Source organism: Tamandua tetradactyla, chromosome 8 (genome assembly GCF_023851605.1).
Source record: "Tamandua tetradactyla isolate mTamTet1 chromosome 8, mTamTet1.pri, whole genome shotgun sequence".
Taxonomy (NCBI): domain Eukaryota; kingdom Metazoa; phylum Chordata; class Mammalia; order Pilosa; family Myrmecophagidae; genus Tamandua; species Tamandua tetradactyla.
Window position 1 is genome coordinate 124,797,432 of NC_135334.1, and position 15,175 is coordinate 124,812,606.

General features: G+C 58.0%; 1 protein-coding gene across 1 annotated transcript in view; it reads left to right on the top strand.

Annotated features, from left to right (window-relative positions):
- The first annotated feature begins 895 nt into the window (after positions 1 to 895).
- PTPRJ (protein tyrosine phosphatase receptor type J) overlaps positions 896 to 15,175 on the top strand; it is a 149,915-nt gene continuing 135,635 nt past the window's right edge. The window contains exon 1 of the mRNA XM_077114795.1: positions 896 to 1,000. Within this exon, the coding sequence (XP_076970910.1) occupies positions 896 to 1,000 (105 nt within the window). The remainder of the gene's footprint in view (positions 1,001 to 15,175) is intronic.

A 15,175-nucleotide genomic window follows, 5' to 3' on the forward strand; every position in this document is an offset into this window, starting at 1 on the left:
GTGCAGCAGGGGAATCGGTTCCAAGCAGCACTTAACGTGGGCGCATACCCAGGAAAAGACCCAAGTGCACGCAGGAGCTCCTGGAGACACCAGCAGCCGCAGGGGTCTGGGTGGGGGTGGAGATCTGTAGGCCTGTGGAGGTCTGCGGCAGCCTGAGGACCAGGTCACAGCTGAAGCAAGCCGGGCGTGCTTTCTCTCTGCGATTGGCGGACAGGAAGGCCTTTCAAACCTCCTGCCTCTGCCAGGGTGCTTTGTGGATTATGATCATTGCATAATGTTTAAACAAAAGATGGCAAGGTGTGCAAGCCAACAGGTGACGTCCCCTTGACCTTCTGTGCCTATCTGTGTGTCCAGTGGATGGGAACGCTCACCCTCCTACCCCCACCTCCTACTGCACCCCAGCCCACCCCCACTCCACCCCGGCCCACCCCAAGACCCTTTAAAAAGGTGAGTTCCCCCTTTGCAGGTGGTGAACCTGAGGGCCAAAGGGCCTGGAGGCTGTGCTGGACACCTGCTGGTCTCCACGCCACTGCACACAAGAACCTGCCCCAAACTCTTTATTCTACTTTTAAAATTGTCCCCCAAAAGAAGCCTCGCCCCCCCCCCCCCCCCCAACTTGAAGCGCCTGCCTCCTGGTTTTCTTCCGGCTGCTCCCACTTCCTGAGATGCCTCACCTGCCTGTGGAAATTCACCCAGCATCAGATCGGCTCAGGTGCCAGCCCTCCCTGGTCAGGACTAACCTCCCGCCCCACTGCTCCTGGTTTCTCTCCCCACGCCTCCTGGGGCAAGTCCGGTGCCCTCCCGAGCCTCAGCTTTTTCTCTGGGAAGGAGCCCTGCAGTAACAGTATCTGGCAGGAAACTCTAATCTTAAGGTCACGCACCCTTTGCTAATGGGATGGAACGGCCCCAAGAGCCAACGTTTGTTGAGGCCCACCGGGGGCCAGGCGCCAGGCTTAGGGTGACCCCATCTCACTTAACCCCAGCAGGTCCCTCCAGCCAGGTGCCAGCACTACCCTCCCCGCGAGGCGCAGGGGCTAGCGGGGCTGCCGGGGTCGAGGCGGCGGGGGGGGGGGGGGGGGGGGGGGGGCAGAGCTGGGCCTCGCCCCGGATGGGGGTGGGGAGAGCCCAGCGCAGCAGGCAGTCGGCAATTTCGGGGCGTGTGCACCCCAAGGTAGACAAGGACCAGGCCAGGGGCCCCTCGCAGGCCGGGCTCTGCCCTCGGCAGGGGTCGGGTCAGCGTGTGGCGACCCGCAGCGGGGTCGGGACTCCCGGCGGGCGAGCAGCTGCGTCGCGTCCCGGGTCGCAAGTCCCTGGAATGTGGGGGGCCGGGCGGGGCGGGGGCTGCGGCACGGGGGGGCCGCCGGGGCGCGCGGGGCGGGGGGCGGGGCGGGGGCTGCGGCGCGGGGCGGGCGGGGCGGGGGTGCTCAGGGCCGGGCCGGCCGGGGCGGGAGGAAGCGATGAATATTCAGAGCGGAGGGGGAAGGGCGGCGAGCGCTCGCCACGGCTCCCTGCAGCCGGGGCCGCATGACGCGCGGAGGAGGCAGCGGGAGCCCGCCGAGCCGCGGGAACCGGGCCCGGGCCGCCGAGCGCGGGGGGTGGGCGCCGCTCGCTCCGCCCCGCGCAGCCCCCGCGAGCCCAGGGACGCGGCGCCTTCGCGGCCGCCGCGCCGCGCTTCGCCGAGTGGCCGCCGCCGCTGCCGTGTCCCCGAGGAAGCCCGGGGCGGGCGGAGCGGGGCCCGGCGGGAGCGGCCGGCGGCGGAGGCGGCGGCGCCGGCCCGAGGGGCCCGACTCCCACGTCCCGGGCTCGGTGCGGGGCGCGCGGAGCATGGAGCCCTCGGCGCTGGGGGCGCGACCGCCTCGGCGCGCTCGGGGGCTGCGCTGGGCGCTACCGCCGCTGTTGTTGCTGCTGCGCCTGGGCCAGGTGAGCCGCGGGCCGGGGGGGTGGTGGGCGGGCGGGGCGCGCATCCCCGCACCTGCCCGGCGGGCCCCGCCCTCTGGGTCCCGGGGAGGGGTTGAGGGGCGGGGGTCTTCGAGGCCCCCTCCCTGCGGGGCCTCGCAGGGTTCCGGGCCGGCCTCGCACGCCGGCGGCCGAGGCCCTTTCACGGCCGCCCCACGTCCGGGCTGGGGCGGCGCGACCCAGGGTCCCCCCGGCGTCCGTGGAAGCCCCCGCGCGGGCGAATGCGCCGCCAGCCCGGCTGCGGCCCGGCCCTTCCCGGAGCTGGTCGCCGCCGGCCGGCGCGGGCCCGCGCGAGGGGCGGGAGGGGGCGTGTGCGCGGAGCGTCCGCGACGCGGGGCCGGGGGCGCGGGGCCGGGCCGGGGCGGGGCCTCGGGGCAGGCGGCCCAGCGCCTGGGGAAGGTCCGGCTCGGGAAAGGTGGCCGCGGCCGGCGTTGATCGTGCCCCGGCGCGCACGGCCCGTCGTCTCCCCGGGGAAGCTGCTTCCTTCCCGGCGCTTGAATCGCGCCTTGGGGGCGTTGGCGGCCCCCCGCCCTGTTTTCGCCTTTGCCTTCCCCAGAACGCGGGTGTTGAGATCGCGCCCAGCGGCCGGCACGCCGGTGCCCCGCCACAGCATTCCCACGGGCGGGGTGCACGGCTGGGGCCTGCCCGGGTCCCGCACACCCGGGCGAAGGGGGCACGCGGCGATCCCGGCCGCGGAGCTGCACCGCCCCCGCCTCCGGGACGCGGGCTCGGGCCCGCAGCCCCCGCAGGAGCGGCCGGGGAGGGCCGTGGGGGCAGTCTCGCGGGTCTGGTGCGGCCGCCGCCTCTGAGGAGGTGATGTTTGAAACCCGAGAAGCGAGCGCCTGGGGCGGAGGAGCCCGGGCGCGGGGAAACTTCAGTCCCCAGTGCAGGTCACCTGAGAGCAGGGAAGCCTCGGGGAAGCCGAGCGGCTTAGCGGGCAGGACCGAGGCGCCTGGGGCCTGGCGGCCAACGCAGCCCTCCCTGCCCCGGGGTCCCCCGGAGGCCAGAGCGCGTGGACCGCCGCTCGGGGCTTGCACCGCAGCCTTGCCACGCGGGTCGCGCCCCTGGACAAGGCAGGAGCAGCTGGAGGGCCTTGCGTGGGCCCCGGCCCGACGGGACCTTGTCACCATTAAAGGGCGTCCAGAGGGACTATTGTAAAAGGTACAGTTTATTGGCCGTTTTCTCCCCGTCTCTGGGAGGAATTTCATGGAGAGAAGCCTATGAGGTTAAAAAAGCAAGCACACACCCGTAATTAAAGACGTTGTACCAAAGCATATACTAAAGAAATACTTAATTTAGTTTTAAATTAATTTGATAGATCAAAATATTTATTTTTAAATTTATTTTGGCCTCTGCCCTGGTGGTTGCTAGCTTTTGTGCTTTGAATCAGCAAAAAGTTGCTTGGGTAAATTTATTTCTTGCCCAATCCTTCCTCGTATTACATTAGCATATTGCCACTCTGCACTTGTCCCATAGTCAGGTATTTCCTTCCTTTACAGTTTGTTCTTTAGAAACACAAGAGGAGCCTCTTTAATTTCTCATTTTTGGACATTATAAAAAGCTAAAAGACTCTCTGAAAAAGCGTCTTCAAAATCCACATTTGGCACTTCCTTTCCATATTGGATATTTTGGGGAATCAGAGCATTTTTGAGTTGGACTTGACTTTCAAGATCCCTCAAACCCCTCATTTTTTTAAATGAGGATCTTGAGGTCCAGAGAAGTCACTGACTAGACCAAGACTGTCTAGCAAGATAGTGTAGGGTGCAGGTTTGTCACTAGGGCCTCCTGCCTCTGTCCACTGCTTTCATGATCCTGTGTATATATATATATATACTAAAATAAGTAAATAAATACAGATTTTGCCATGTTTTGCTTCACTCTTCACCATAGGCACAATAATGCCTCATTGTTTACTCCTGAAACGGTGGAGTGACATGGTTTTCCAAAATCTAATCATATCTGAGATGTTTTCAAAGGTTGTGCGTTTGGGAAACTGGGTGTCTGTTTTGGGGTTAGCATTTGGCCTAAGGTTTCTTGTACCCACCCAACACTGGATTGGCACTGTGAGACTTGGATGGCGTGTACCTGTTTCAGGACGGACCGTGGACAAGTCACGGCAGACGTGCATCTCTGTCTGGGCGTTGGGGACACTCGTGGGAGCTGGGAATTCAAGATGCCTCGAGACACGGTGCCTTGTAGGCCTGGAGGAGGAGGGTTGAAACCGGGCACCACGTTCCCTGCCGCTGAGCATGGCAGGAGGGCGGCGGGAAATGATCCCAGCCTGGTGACCTTGCCGTGGCAGAGTTCATGCCTCCTTGTAGCTTTTTTTCGTACAATAGTAGGGGTTTCTGTATATGTTTTAGGCAACGCGACAAAATGAGCTGCCCCGCCTCTGCTCTTCGAGAAATGTAGTTCTGATAGATTCCTTTAAGAAATTAGCTTGGCAATGGGCTGCTTTAAAATAAAAAATGAAGAAAAGCAGTGACTGAGCAGTTCTGTTGGTCTCCCAGGGTTTCAGATTTGCTTTTTCTTTGTTTTCTTGTGTCCTGATGAATAACTTTGGGTCTGTTACCTTCCTAGCTAATCCTTCATCTGATCACCTACCTGCTTCACCCAGGTAGAAGATATTTTGACTCCTCTTTAAACTCTTTAAATTCTGATATGGGTGGTTTTAAATAATGTTGTTTTGCTGCAGAACGAAATGGAAAGCCCACATAATGATGCTTTGTTTGCAGGCAGTTTAAGGAAACCCAGCAAATGGGTTTATGGTTGAACTGTGAGTTTAAGCCGATTTCAGGTCCAGCCCCACGATAAAGATAACCACGGAAAACCCAAGCTTCCCCGAGCTGAGAGAGTCCTGGCTCCTGAGTGAGCAATTTCGGTCAGCAAAGAGGCTATTTAGTTCCTAAAAGTAATTTTTGCCTGGGGTTGAGGCTGAGCAGAGCTGCTGACTGTGGGCCTGGGTTTAGCCAGAGCAGCACCAGTAATTACTTCTCAGTTCATTCACTTCTTGGCCAGAGGAATTATTTTGAGTGACCAGATGGCTGGGTAAAAGGCTTTTTTTTTCCCCCTGTGTGTTTCCCTCCTAACATGGTGCTGCAGACAGCATGGTAATTACAGGTGACCTTATTTGTGGCAGGCAGTGGGCTAAGGGCCCTAATGCATTATCTCATTTGGTCGTTTAAGAAACACAAGGAGGTAAGCACCGTTCGTGTTGCGGTTTTATCTGGAAGGAAACTGAGGCTCGGAGCTCACCAAGCGTTCGACAGTAACACGTGGCAGAGCCAGGTCCGATGGCCCCCAGACTGCCTGCCGCCCTGCACTGTTTTATTTTTTAGAGAGGTTTTCACGGCCTGCAAATAAGAGATGAGCCTTCGGCCCCTGGGTGAGGGCAGGGAGCAACTGAGGAGGCTGCAGGCCCCATGCCGCCCACGGGGTGGACGCCAGCGCCTGTCCCCGCTCTTGTCCCCACGCTGCCTGTGGGGTGGACACTCAGCACCTCTCGCCGCCCCTGTCTCCCCGGAGCCCTGGATTTGGGCCGGTGAGGCCGGGGTGGAGCGGCCACTGTGGGTTCTCTGCCGCTTATTAGCTGCCTGGACTTGGGCAAGTCCCCTGCCCAGGGGACTCCTCATTTCCCTAATGGAAAATGGGGCCTGAGGCCTCTGCCTCCCTGGTGCGAGAGGGTGGATGAGGCGAGAGGGCCTGTGTAGGGTCCAGGGCAGGGACCCCTCCGGGGCTGCTCGGGTCGGTGGGGAGAGGAGGCGTCATCCCCTTGGCTCACATGACTGCGTTTATCAGACGTTCCCCAGGGCAGCGCTTCCTAAAAAGTGGCATGGAATAACCCAGAATGAGATAAACTTGGCTGAAGTAACAGACATTTTTCTTTAATGTTGAGTTGTTTATTTTAGTGTATATTGGTTAAAAAAAAAAAGGTTGCACCTCAAGCTGCTGATTTTATAGGTAGAATGAACCTAACTATAGTGTCACGATAAATACATTATTAAAAAGCGTAATTACAGGTTGATTTAAAGAACAAATGGAATGCATAATTAATAGTATGATGTGATTATGGAAAAAAGTTGATGTTGACAGGGGCAGCCATGGGACACCCCGGTGGGGGGGCGGGCGGGACCCCAGGCCGCTTGGATCTTAGGGAGACCAGCCCGGGTGCCCGTGGTGGTGCGATGTGACAACCCTGTGCCCCTGCAGGGAAGGCCAGCCCTGGGTGTGCCAGGAAGGGGGCGGGGGCGAGGAGGGCAGGGCCACCCCGGAGGCCGAGCAGCAGCACGTCTGGTGAGGTCTCAGGACAGGAGCTGGGGGAGGTGTGCCGCCACTTCCTTCTTCGCTGGCTGCTCACACTTTCCATGCCGTGTAAGTGCTGGCCTGGGAGGAGGTGAAAGATCAGCCCGTGGCCGGGCGGGGGGCATTTTGAAAGCTGAGTCGTGTCAGCTCCCACAGAAGGTCTAATTTTAAACATGCAAATAATTTTCAGTTCCACTTTTCCTTCTTCCTGTCAGAGGGAAGATGTACCCCGTTGCCCTTGCTGAGGCTCGAGCCCACGGCGTCGGTGTTATGCCAGCTGCCGTGGGCTTCCCCAGGCCAGGGCAGGTGACCTTTTCTGTGGGAACCTGTGCCAGGGCTGCAGCAGGACCACCGTGGACATGAGGGGACGGCCGAACCCAGCACCGCCGTGGAGTTTGTACCATAATCTCAGTCTTTCCGGGGCTGAGGACAGAAGGTGCCTTGCAGGATCCCCGCCCCAAAAGGAATGCGCATATTTACCATTTTGTATCCAATTTCAGGAGTTTCATAGCCTCTTTAAATAGTTTGTGCAGCTCAGGTTAAAAAACCCTGGCATCCTCACTGTATGAGGTTGGGAAAGTATCAGCCCTTCTCTGCAAAGAGAACTACCGGGTTTCCTTGCATTTCATGGGGTGGGGGTGGGGGGGGCGTTTCTATGTAATATATTCAGATATCTCCGTGGTCCTGTTTCTAAAACAGTTACATTAAAAGGATGTAATCTAGACATTGTCCTCTCTGGTCTTTCATCTCCTCAGGGATCCTGGAGGTTGTTTCATGTCTGTATGGACAGCTCTCAGCCGCTCTTTCACATGCTCGCCTGGTGCTTGGATGTGGAGTCGCTGTCATCTGTCTGCCGTCCAGCCACTGAGGACACTTCAGTTGTTGGTGCTCCCCCCCCCCCCCCCCCAGTTACAATTAATCCTCCCCGGGATGTCTTGGTGTATTTCTTGGGATTTTCATGAATATATTCTTAGGGTCAATTTCTGGGCGTCAGGCTGCTGGATCAGAGGGTACATGCGCTTAGGATTTTGAAAGTTTATTGCTATATTGTCCTCCAGAAGCCTGGCCCCAGTTTGTACTTTCACCAACAGGGGCCGATTTTCCGTATTTCCTATCCATAAAGGTTGAATTGAGTCTTTACGAGCAAATTCAGCGTCTTTGCGTAGGTTTGGAGACAGGTGTACGTCTTTTGTTTGGTTAACATCCTGTTCATTTCCTTTGCCCAATGTGAAAAAAAAAAAAATTGTCTTTTGGTATCGATTCCGTGAGCTCTTTGGAAAATAAAAAAGTTAGTCATTTGGTTCTCATTTGTGTGGCAAATATATCATTTTTACAGTTTGTTCCTTAGGGATTCAGAGAGCAGGTCCTTGGGATGGTGGAGAGGTCGCAGAGCCGGGAGCCTGATGGAATACCAGGTTCCTCCCCCACCGCCTTGCTGTGTGGTCTGGGGCAGATGTTTGACCCTTTCTGATCCTTGGTTCACATCTGTAAAGTGCTAATAGTAGGAACAGCTCTCACATCGGGTGGTTGAAAGGTTAAATGAGATCACATTATGTTAAGGCTCCTCGTAAGTGGGTAGAGAAATACAAGGACAGCATTTTAAAACACAGAGTTTAAAATTTTTTTTTTTTTTTTTTACATGGGCAGGCACTGAGAATTGAACCCAGTTCCCCGGCATGGCAGGCAAGAATTCTGCCACTGAGCCACTTGCAGTGCCCTGAGTGAGAGTCTAAATTTAGGCCTTAACTATGCATTGTCAAAATTGCGCTACAAAACCTCTGAAATTGCCTACGATGGCTTGTGTGCATATATCCATTAAACATGTACAGTGTCGGGTGGGCAGGTGAGCAGTGCGTGCATCTCTGTGAGCACAGCTGAAATGATATTTCTCTTGTGTGTGATTGAATGAATTGAAGTTAAATGACCATTGCCATGTGACTCAAGTGTGGCCCTTAGGCAGTGGTGTCCACTTTAGGCTGGGTTTAACATTTCTCCTGACCTTGTGACCTGGACATCTCTGGCTGTGAGCCTTCCTGTCTCTGGGTACATTTTCAGTAGGGCCGAAAGGGGTTATTTTAAGCCTCCAACCAAAAACTTAAAAGACTTAATCCTTGGCTTGAGCTGCAGGGGGCAGAACGTGGGGTGAATCTCTGCTGAACACCACCACCTGTCCCCAGGGCAGCAAGGTGAGCCTTCCCTGGGCGGAGGCTGGAAGCTGGATGCTGCGGCCAGACTGCTCGGCACGGAGGGTGGCAGGCCTGGCCGCTCCAGCTCTGCTGTGGGACCCTGGGCACCCCTGAGTGCTCGCGGCCTCACTTGTCCCGTCTGTGAAATGGCATCACAAGAACAGCCACCCCTAAGGTGGTGGTGGAGGCTTGAGTAGATCTGCAGGACAAGAGCTCAGCATGGAGTTAACCCTCCACAAATGTCTGCTGCTGGGACATGGGCATAATTTACTATTATACAAATTTAGAAAAAATTACCTTCCAGTTTGCAAGGCCCTGTAACATACAGGGGCCTGTTCGTCCATCCCAGCGTCCCTGTGAGCTGCTGCTGTCGCTCCTGCTTAATGGCTCAGTTTGGGGACCTAAAGTCAGGTGTCGTCTGGCCTTTGCACATGATTAATTCATATTCATTGTGCGTTCCAGCTTTGGAGATTGCGCAAATTTAGAATGAGCTTACAAGAGGTGAACTGGGCAGTTGAGTTCTCTAGTTTAGTTCGTGCATAATTATTAGATTGAATCATGTGAAATTACTGCTTTTGGTCCTTTGAATATTGGCAGTTTTATATGGTTCCACCTAATGTGTTTCAGAAAATGTGGTTTTAAAGTAAAGTTTGGAAAACCCAACAATAGATTTATATGCTGTAAGGCATTATATTTAAAACCTTGGGTTGCAAAATTAATTTAGTGGGTTATAGTCACCATTAAAAAAAGATAGAAGAGAAAATACCAGAGCTTATTGCATGTAGGAAGGGGAAGGATTGTGTCCTGACACTTATTTCAGCTGTGTGTGTGTGTGCATGCGCTGAACCGCATATAAAATGAATTTTTTATCATGGCTTGGGTTGTCCCCAAAACTGGAAGCGCCTCTCCTGGGGGGCAGAATGGTGGAAGTCGAGGGCATGTGGGCAGCGCCTGTTTGCAGAGGGCGATGTCGTGGGCTCCCAGCCAGTGCCGCCCTGTGTGTGCTAGAGCCGCCGGGCAGCGGTCAGTGGCGGGAGGGCTGCTCCTGGGCGGGGGCCTGGGACGGAAGGGGGCGGGCTGAAAGCCCAGGGGCCGCCTCCAGCCCCCTCCTGTAGACCTCAGTGGGCCGTCCCTGCCGACTGCCCTGCTGGCCACGGTGCAGTACTGATGGCCGGCGGGCTTGGCTGAGGCGAGCCCGCAGCAGGTGGGCATTGGCTCTGTGGGTCTTGCCCCTCGGGTGAGCGGGGTCACCTTGGCCCTGGCTGACCGCCGTCCAGGTGCTCCTACTGCTCAGTACTCTCTGAGTTTGGGCCAGAGTGTCCCCTGAGGCTGTCAGCCCGTGGGCTGGACGGTTGTTATCCAAGCTCGAGGCCATTCCCAGATCACCCAGTTCATTTGTTTCTTACGGAAAGTTTAAAAATGTACGTAAAGAAGAAAGCAAAATTACCTGCCATTTCCACTTCCCTGAAGAAAACTGCCATTTTGATGGGTGGTGATGTCATTTTTTATGCATGTTTTATCTGTCTGCCTTTGCGTACTAAAGTAAGGTCATCTCCTGCACATGCTTTGTAACTCATTATTTTTACTTACCTTTCCTTTTTTACAGTTGGGGTAGGTGTCTCCCTAGGGCTCTGGGAAGTCACAGAATAAACGTGAGACTTTTTCCTGGAGGTCACAGTTACTCGGTGGAAAAGTATTTTGAAATTTTTCTTGAAGACAAACAAACATGGACACCTTATAGAGTAGATGCCAAGTTTGCATCCAGACATTTTTCAGCAAATGCAGGAGACAACAAAAAAATCTCCAGTGCCCAGACCCCCCGGGACTGTGAACCCCTCCCGCCATTCTCACAGGGCGGCGTGTGAACCAGTCAACGCGGCACGACCGTGTCGCTCACCAGGAAGTGCTCGGCTCTGCCGCGCTTCCAGCTGTTGCATCCGATGCCATTACGTGGAGGTATCATCGTTTATCTAATGAGTCCTGGGACTCGCCTTCTAGTTTGTTTCCAGACTCTCGCCACGATGGACACTATTAATTAAGCTGAGTTTGTGGTTAAATCTCTGACAATAGTCAGGATAATGGGGAATAATAAAGACAGCAACGGTAGCTGCTCCCGTGCATCGGACGGTCACCGTGAGCGCACCTGCGTGTCGCAGTATCGGTTTGTTCACTCCGACGGTGACTCCAGCGGTGCAGGTGCAGGAGGAAGTTTGGGGCTTGGCGACCTGTAATCCGACCCGCGGTCACACACTGTGGCTGTTGTGGGCTTCCTTGGTCAGTGCCCGGGCCGGAGACTGTGGACTCCAGGCTGGCTGAGTGCAGGGCAGAGGCCGCGTCAGGCTGATCACGGGCTCGCGGGTCACCCCGTGGCCGGGGGAGCTCGGGGAGTGGGGTGTTTGCAGCTGCCTCCACCCTGTGCTTGAGGCGCGCAGCATGGAGTGCTTGTCCGGGCCCCAGGAGGACGGGGTGTCTGCCGTGGGCCTCGGACCCTGGGGCGTGAGGTGGTGAAGGTGGCCGGCCCCCGCCTCGGCCCCCTGTGACGGCATAGCGACAACTCGCTGGGTCTTGGTTCCTGGCGTGAATGAATTTGGGTTTGCTGAGTGTGAAGCCGGGCTTTGGTGATGTGGCTGCATTTAGAGGAAGAGTAGGAAGAGTGGGTGTCAGCACCAGCAGACGCGTGCGTGCCAGTCCAGGCTTGTGCTACAGCCGTGTGCGCCGCCCCTGCCCGGGTGTCTGGTCCGACAGCCAGTTCCTTCGCCTGGGGCATGCCTGCCAGGCCGAGGCGGCACGGGCGGAGGGCGGGAGGGCTGCCCGCCTCCGCTCTTCGCGGCAGGTGCGAGTTGTGCGCGGAGCCTTTGCTGGTCCCTGGCCCATGGCGTTTGGCCCCTGCAGCCCGCAGCGCGGCAGGGGGGCGGGCACGTCTCTCAGGCCAGGCCTGCTCAGCCTCAGCACTGTCGACGTTTGGGGTCAGAGACCTCCTTGTCATGGGGGCTCCTCTGGCGTTGCATGCTGTTTTGCAGCACCCTGGTCTCTGCCCACTAGTGGCCAGCAATCCATCCCCTCAAGCACGACAACCGAAAATATGTATAGACATTGCCATAGCCCCCCTGGGAGGAACGGGGCCCTGCTGGGGCCGCAGCTGTCGGCACTGCGTTCCTCGTCCGGTGGCCTGAGGTGCAGGGCTGACCCCTCACAGGACACCGCAGGTCAGCCCGACGTGTGCCTTCCAGTCGTGTGGACACCCTGCTGGCCCCGTGGCTGGTGGGTGAGCTCTTTGGTGCACTGCAAGTCTGGGCAACGGTGGCCATTCATCTGCCTTGTTTCTCTCCATGCTTGTGCCTCAGTTTCCTCCTGCGTAAAATGGGGACCACTGACACTTGCCCAGGCTGCCTGGGCGGGGGAGGAGGCAGCGCTGATGTGGCGTGGGGTGCTGGGCTCTGCTGGGTCTCAGAGGCTGGGGTGGGCAGGGGTGTCCCCCACCCCGTCTTGGGAGCCGTGGGCTGAGTGTGCCCCGTCCAGGCGGGAGAATGGCCCGTTACAGGGAGGTCTGCTGCCAGGGCCCCCCACTGGCTCCTTGGAGCAGCTTTTGGCGTTTTTGTATCTCGAGTCCCAGAGCCCAGGGGTGGCGCGGTAGCCTCTGCGAGCCTGAGCCTCTGAAGAAGGTGCTGCTTTGTTCACCCAGGAAGGTCACAGCGCGGTGTTGGTCAGCCTGGGCCAGCCCGTGCTGTTGTCTGGGCCTCGTTGTCCCTCTGATTCTGGCAGGTGACTCCGACGCATGGCCCTGCAGGTGCCGGGGGCCGGATGAGGGCGGGGGTTGCACTGGACGGGGCAGTGCCTAGCTCCCCTCGAGGTGAGGTCCCGAGGCCACCCGGCTCCCTGGGTCTGGCCGCTGTCCCGCTGCCTTGTGCTCCTGCACCGGGGGACTGACCACACCTCAGGGCGTCGGGGAGGCCCCGTGCCCGTCCCCCTGTGCCGTCAGGGGCTCCGTGTACACCGTGTCTCCGGCTGCATGGTCTGTCTCAGGCCCAGCGGGGGAGCCCTGTGTTAGGAGGGGCCTGTGGGGAGGACGGGAGGGAGGTTTAGGGACCAAAGCCAGACCTGCCAGTGCTGGGCTGTGACCGCGAGGCCCTGAGCTTACTGCCGCCCGTTTGCTGTGGCTGACCAGTGCCCTGGGACCATCCTTCTGGGGAGCAGGGACCCTTAGGCGGGGGATGGCAGAGCTTCCGGCCAGTGTCCGGCTTCCCGTGGCTGCTGGTGGCCGCTTGGCCCTGGGAGGGGTTCCCTGGCCCTCCGGCTGCCCGGCCAGCAGGGGGGAGCGGGGTCCACTGCCCGGAGGCCAGGGCAGGGCTGGTGCTGAGGCCCCGAGGCTTAGCCACAGCATGAGGAGACTGCATCTCCTCTGGAAGGGGCTCTGGGGGTCTGGTTCTCGAATCTGACCTCTGAGGAATCCTCCGTCCCCAGGGGATGGTCCCCATGCCCAAGGCCGAGCCGTCCACCTGTCCCGTCCTGGGTCAGCACCCACCCGCCGAGCAGGGTGGCCTCGAGGCGCCGGGGCTCTTCTCGGCCGTGGCTGCGCAGGAGGCCACCGGGGACTTCTGGAAAGTCCTGACCTGAGGTCCCCACCCATCCGGTGGGTAGGGGTACAGCCCCTGCCCGGCACCTTCGTGTACCCACGGGATGCCAGTGTGCAGTGGGGCCAGCGGTCGTGCACTGAGGGCGTGGCATGGGGACCAGGGCACCGCGAACCACGCCGCATGACCATGAGCCTCCACCAAGCACCAGCCACGGGCGCCCATCACCACACGCGACTCGGTCAGTCCGCGCCACACCGGGGCCTGCGAGACCCTCAGCCAGCCATGGGCCCTCGCCCTCCTCGGGTGGCACCCTGCCGCTGACCCTTGTCCTTCCACCCCAGCAACCGGGCCCGGAGGCAGTGGACACCTGAACGCCCAGCCCCTCTCATGGCAGCCCCACATCCTCTGGCCACGTCTGTCCCTCAGGCCTTAGTCCACGCGCTCCTCTGTCCCGCTGTCCTGCTTCGTTTCCCCGCCAGGATGTAGCTTCAGGAGTGCAGGGTCCGGAGCAGGCCTGCTCCGGACGGTCCTTGTTGAATGGGCAGGAAGGAACGAGCCTGTGTAGAGCTGCGGCTACCCCGTGTTGCAGCAGACGGAGCTGTCCCAGGCCCCTGTGATTCCTAACTGTCTCTTAGTAGTCCTGCTTTTGCAGTGGTAGCCCGAGGTATGTACCCGTGTGGGGGAACGTGGTCCCTGAGTTCTTGGGGGTGGGGTTTTGCTTTACTACATGGAGCACCCATCTTGGAGATCTCTGGACTTGGGTTTGAATCCCAACGTTGTGTCTTACTAGCTGTGCGATCTTGGGAAATCACCAAACCTCTCAGAAAAACTGGGCCTGAAAGAGAATCGCAGTTAAAACAACAAGCTGTCACTGATTCATTCTTTCTGTGCACCAGGGAATGTGCAGGCTGCTTGGGGAGTGTTGACTGCGGGAACCCTAGTGATGCCCGAATACCGTCGGTCTCTTCTGGCTGTCAGTTTACAGGAGAGGAAAATAGGTTCAGAGAGGTTAAGCACCCTGCCTGCGGCCACACAGCTCATCCATGGAGGAGTCAGGGTTTGAGCCTCAGCTGTTTGGTTTTAGCTTTATAAAGCCCACCGTGGCCCCAGGACACCCGGGGCCTCCTCCCCTCTGGCCTCCCATCTTGTGTGACGTTTCTGTAGTGTTGTGTTCTCTGGTGGGTGTGATTCCTGTGGGCCGAGGTGCTTCAGGGAGCGGGACTGGGGCAGGCCCAGGAGTGCGTGGAGTGTTGGTGAGTAGGCGTGCTTGTCCATTTTTTAAGCATTTCTGCCTCAAATACAGACGGAGTGCCTCCTTGGTGCATCACGATTATGACCAAAGAAAAAATAAGTGAAGGAAAAAGTGTGGTCCTTGAACCCAGCTCATCAGCCTTCTGCTTCTCCACGGCCGACTGGACGCCCTTCCGCGCTGTGGCCGCAGGGGTGTGAGTGTGGGGGCCTGGGGGTGCCTCCTGCTGGGCGGGGGCGGGGGCGCCTCCGGGCTGTGGCTTTTCTGGGAGGCTTTGCCCCATTTTGATAAAAGAAGAGGAGCAGCCGGAACCGCCTGTCCAGTGGCTGCTTTAATCGCGTGGCCCCAGGGTCTGCGGCAGCCTGGGAGGCTCAGTGTGAGTCTGCTCGTCTTTTTCCAGTTTAATCTAATCACATGAAAGTGGTATGAAAACATTAAAAGAAATTCAGAAAACAGAGAAAGGGAAAAAAAAAGCCATCTATTCTCCTCATCACAGAACTGGTATTATTTTAATGTAGTCACAGCCATGCTTTATTCCAGGAGGCTTCTTCTTTAAAACAATCGCCATCACAGAGCAGGGACAGTTTCAGATCCTTTTTTGCCAAAAGGCTGAACGAAGAAAATGTTTTTCATATGGTACCGTGGATGATCTCACCGTAATTTTTAAGAGCTGCAGAGTTCTCCATGGAGTGGCAGCTCTGTAGTCCACTTAACCTTTTCCCTAGTTAGAGGGTGACGCAGCGGCCACTTTTCACCATTGTAAGTCGTGCAGGGAGGAACGGCTCTTTCCATTCAGCAGGAATTATTTCTTCAGGAAGACCCTCCAGGCTCTGCTGTCGTCTTTGCCCCTGCGTGCTGAACGGCTTCCCAAAGGCTGCCGTCGGTGCCTGAGACGGCCTGTTTCATTA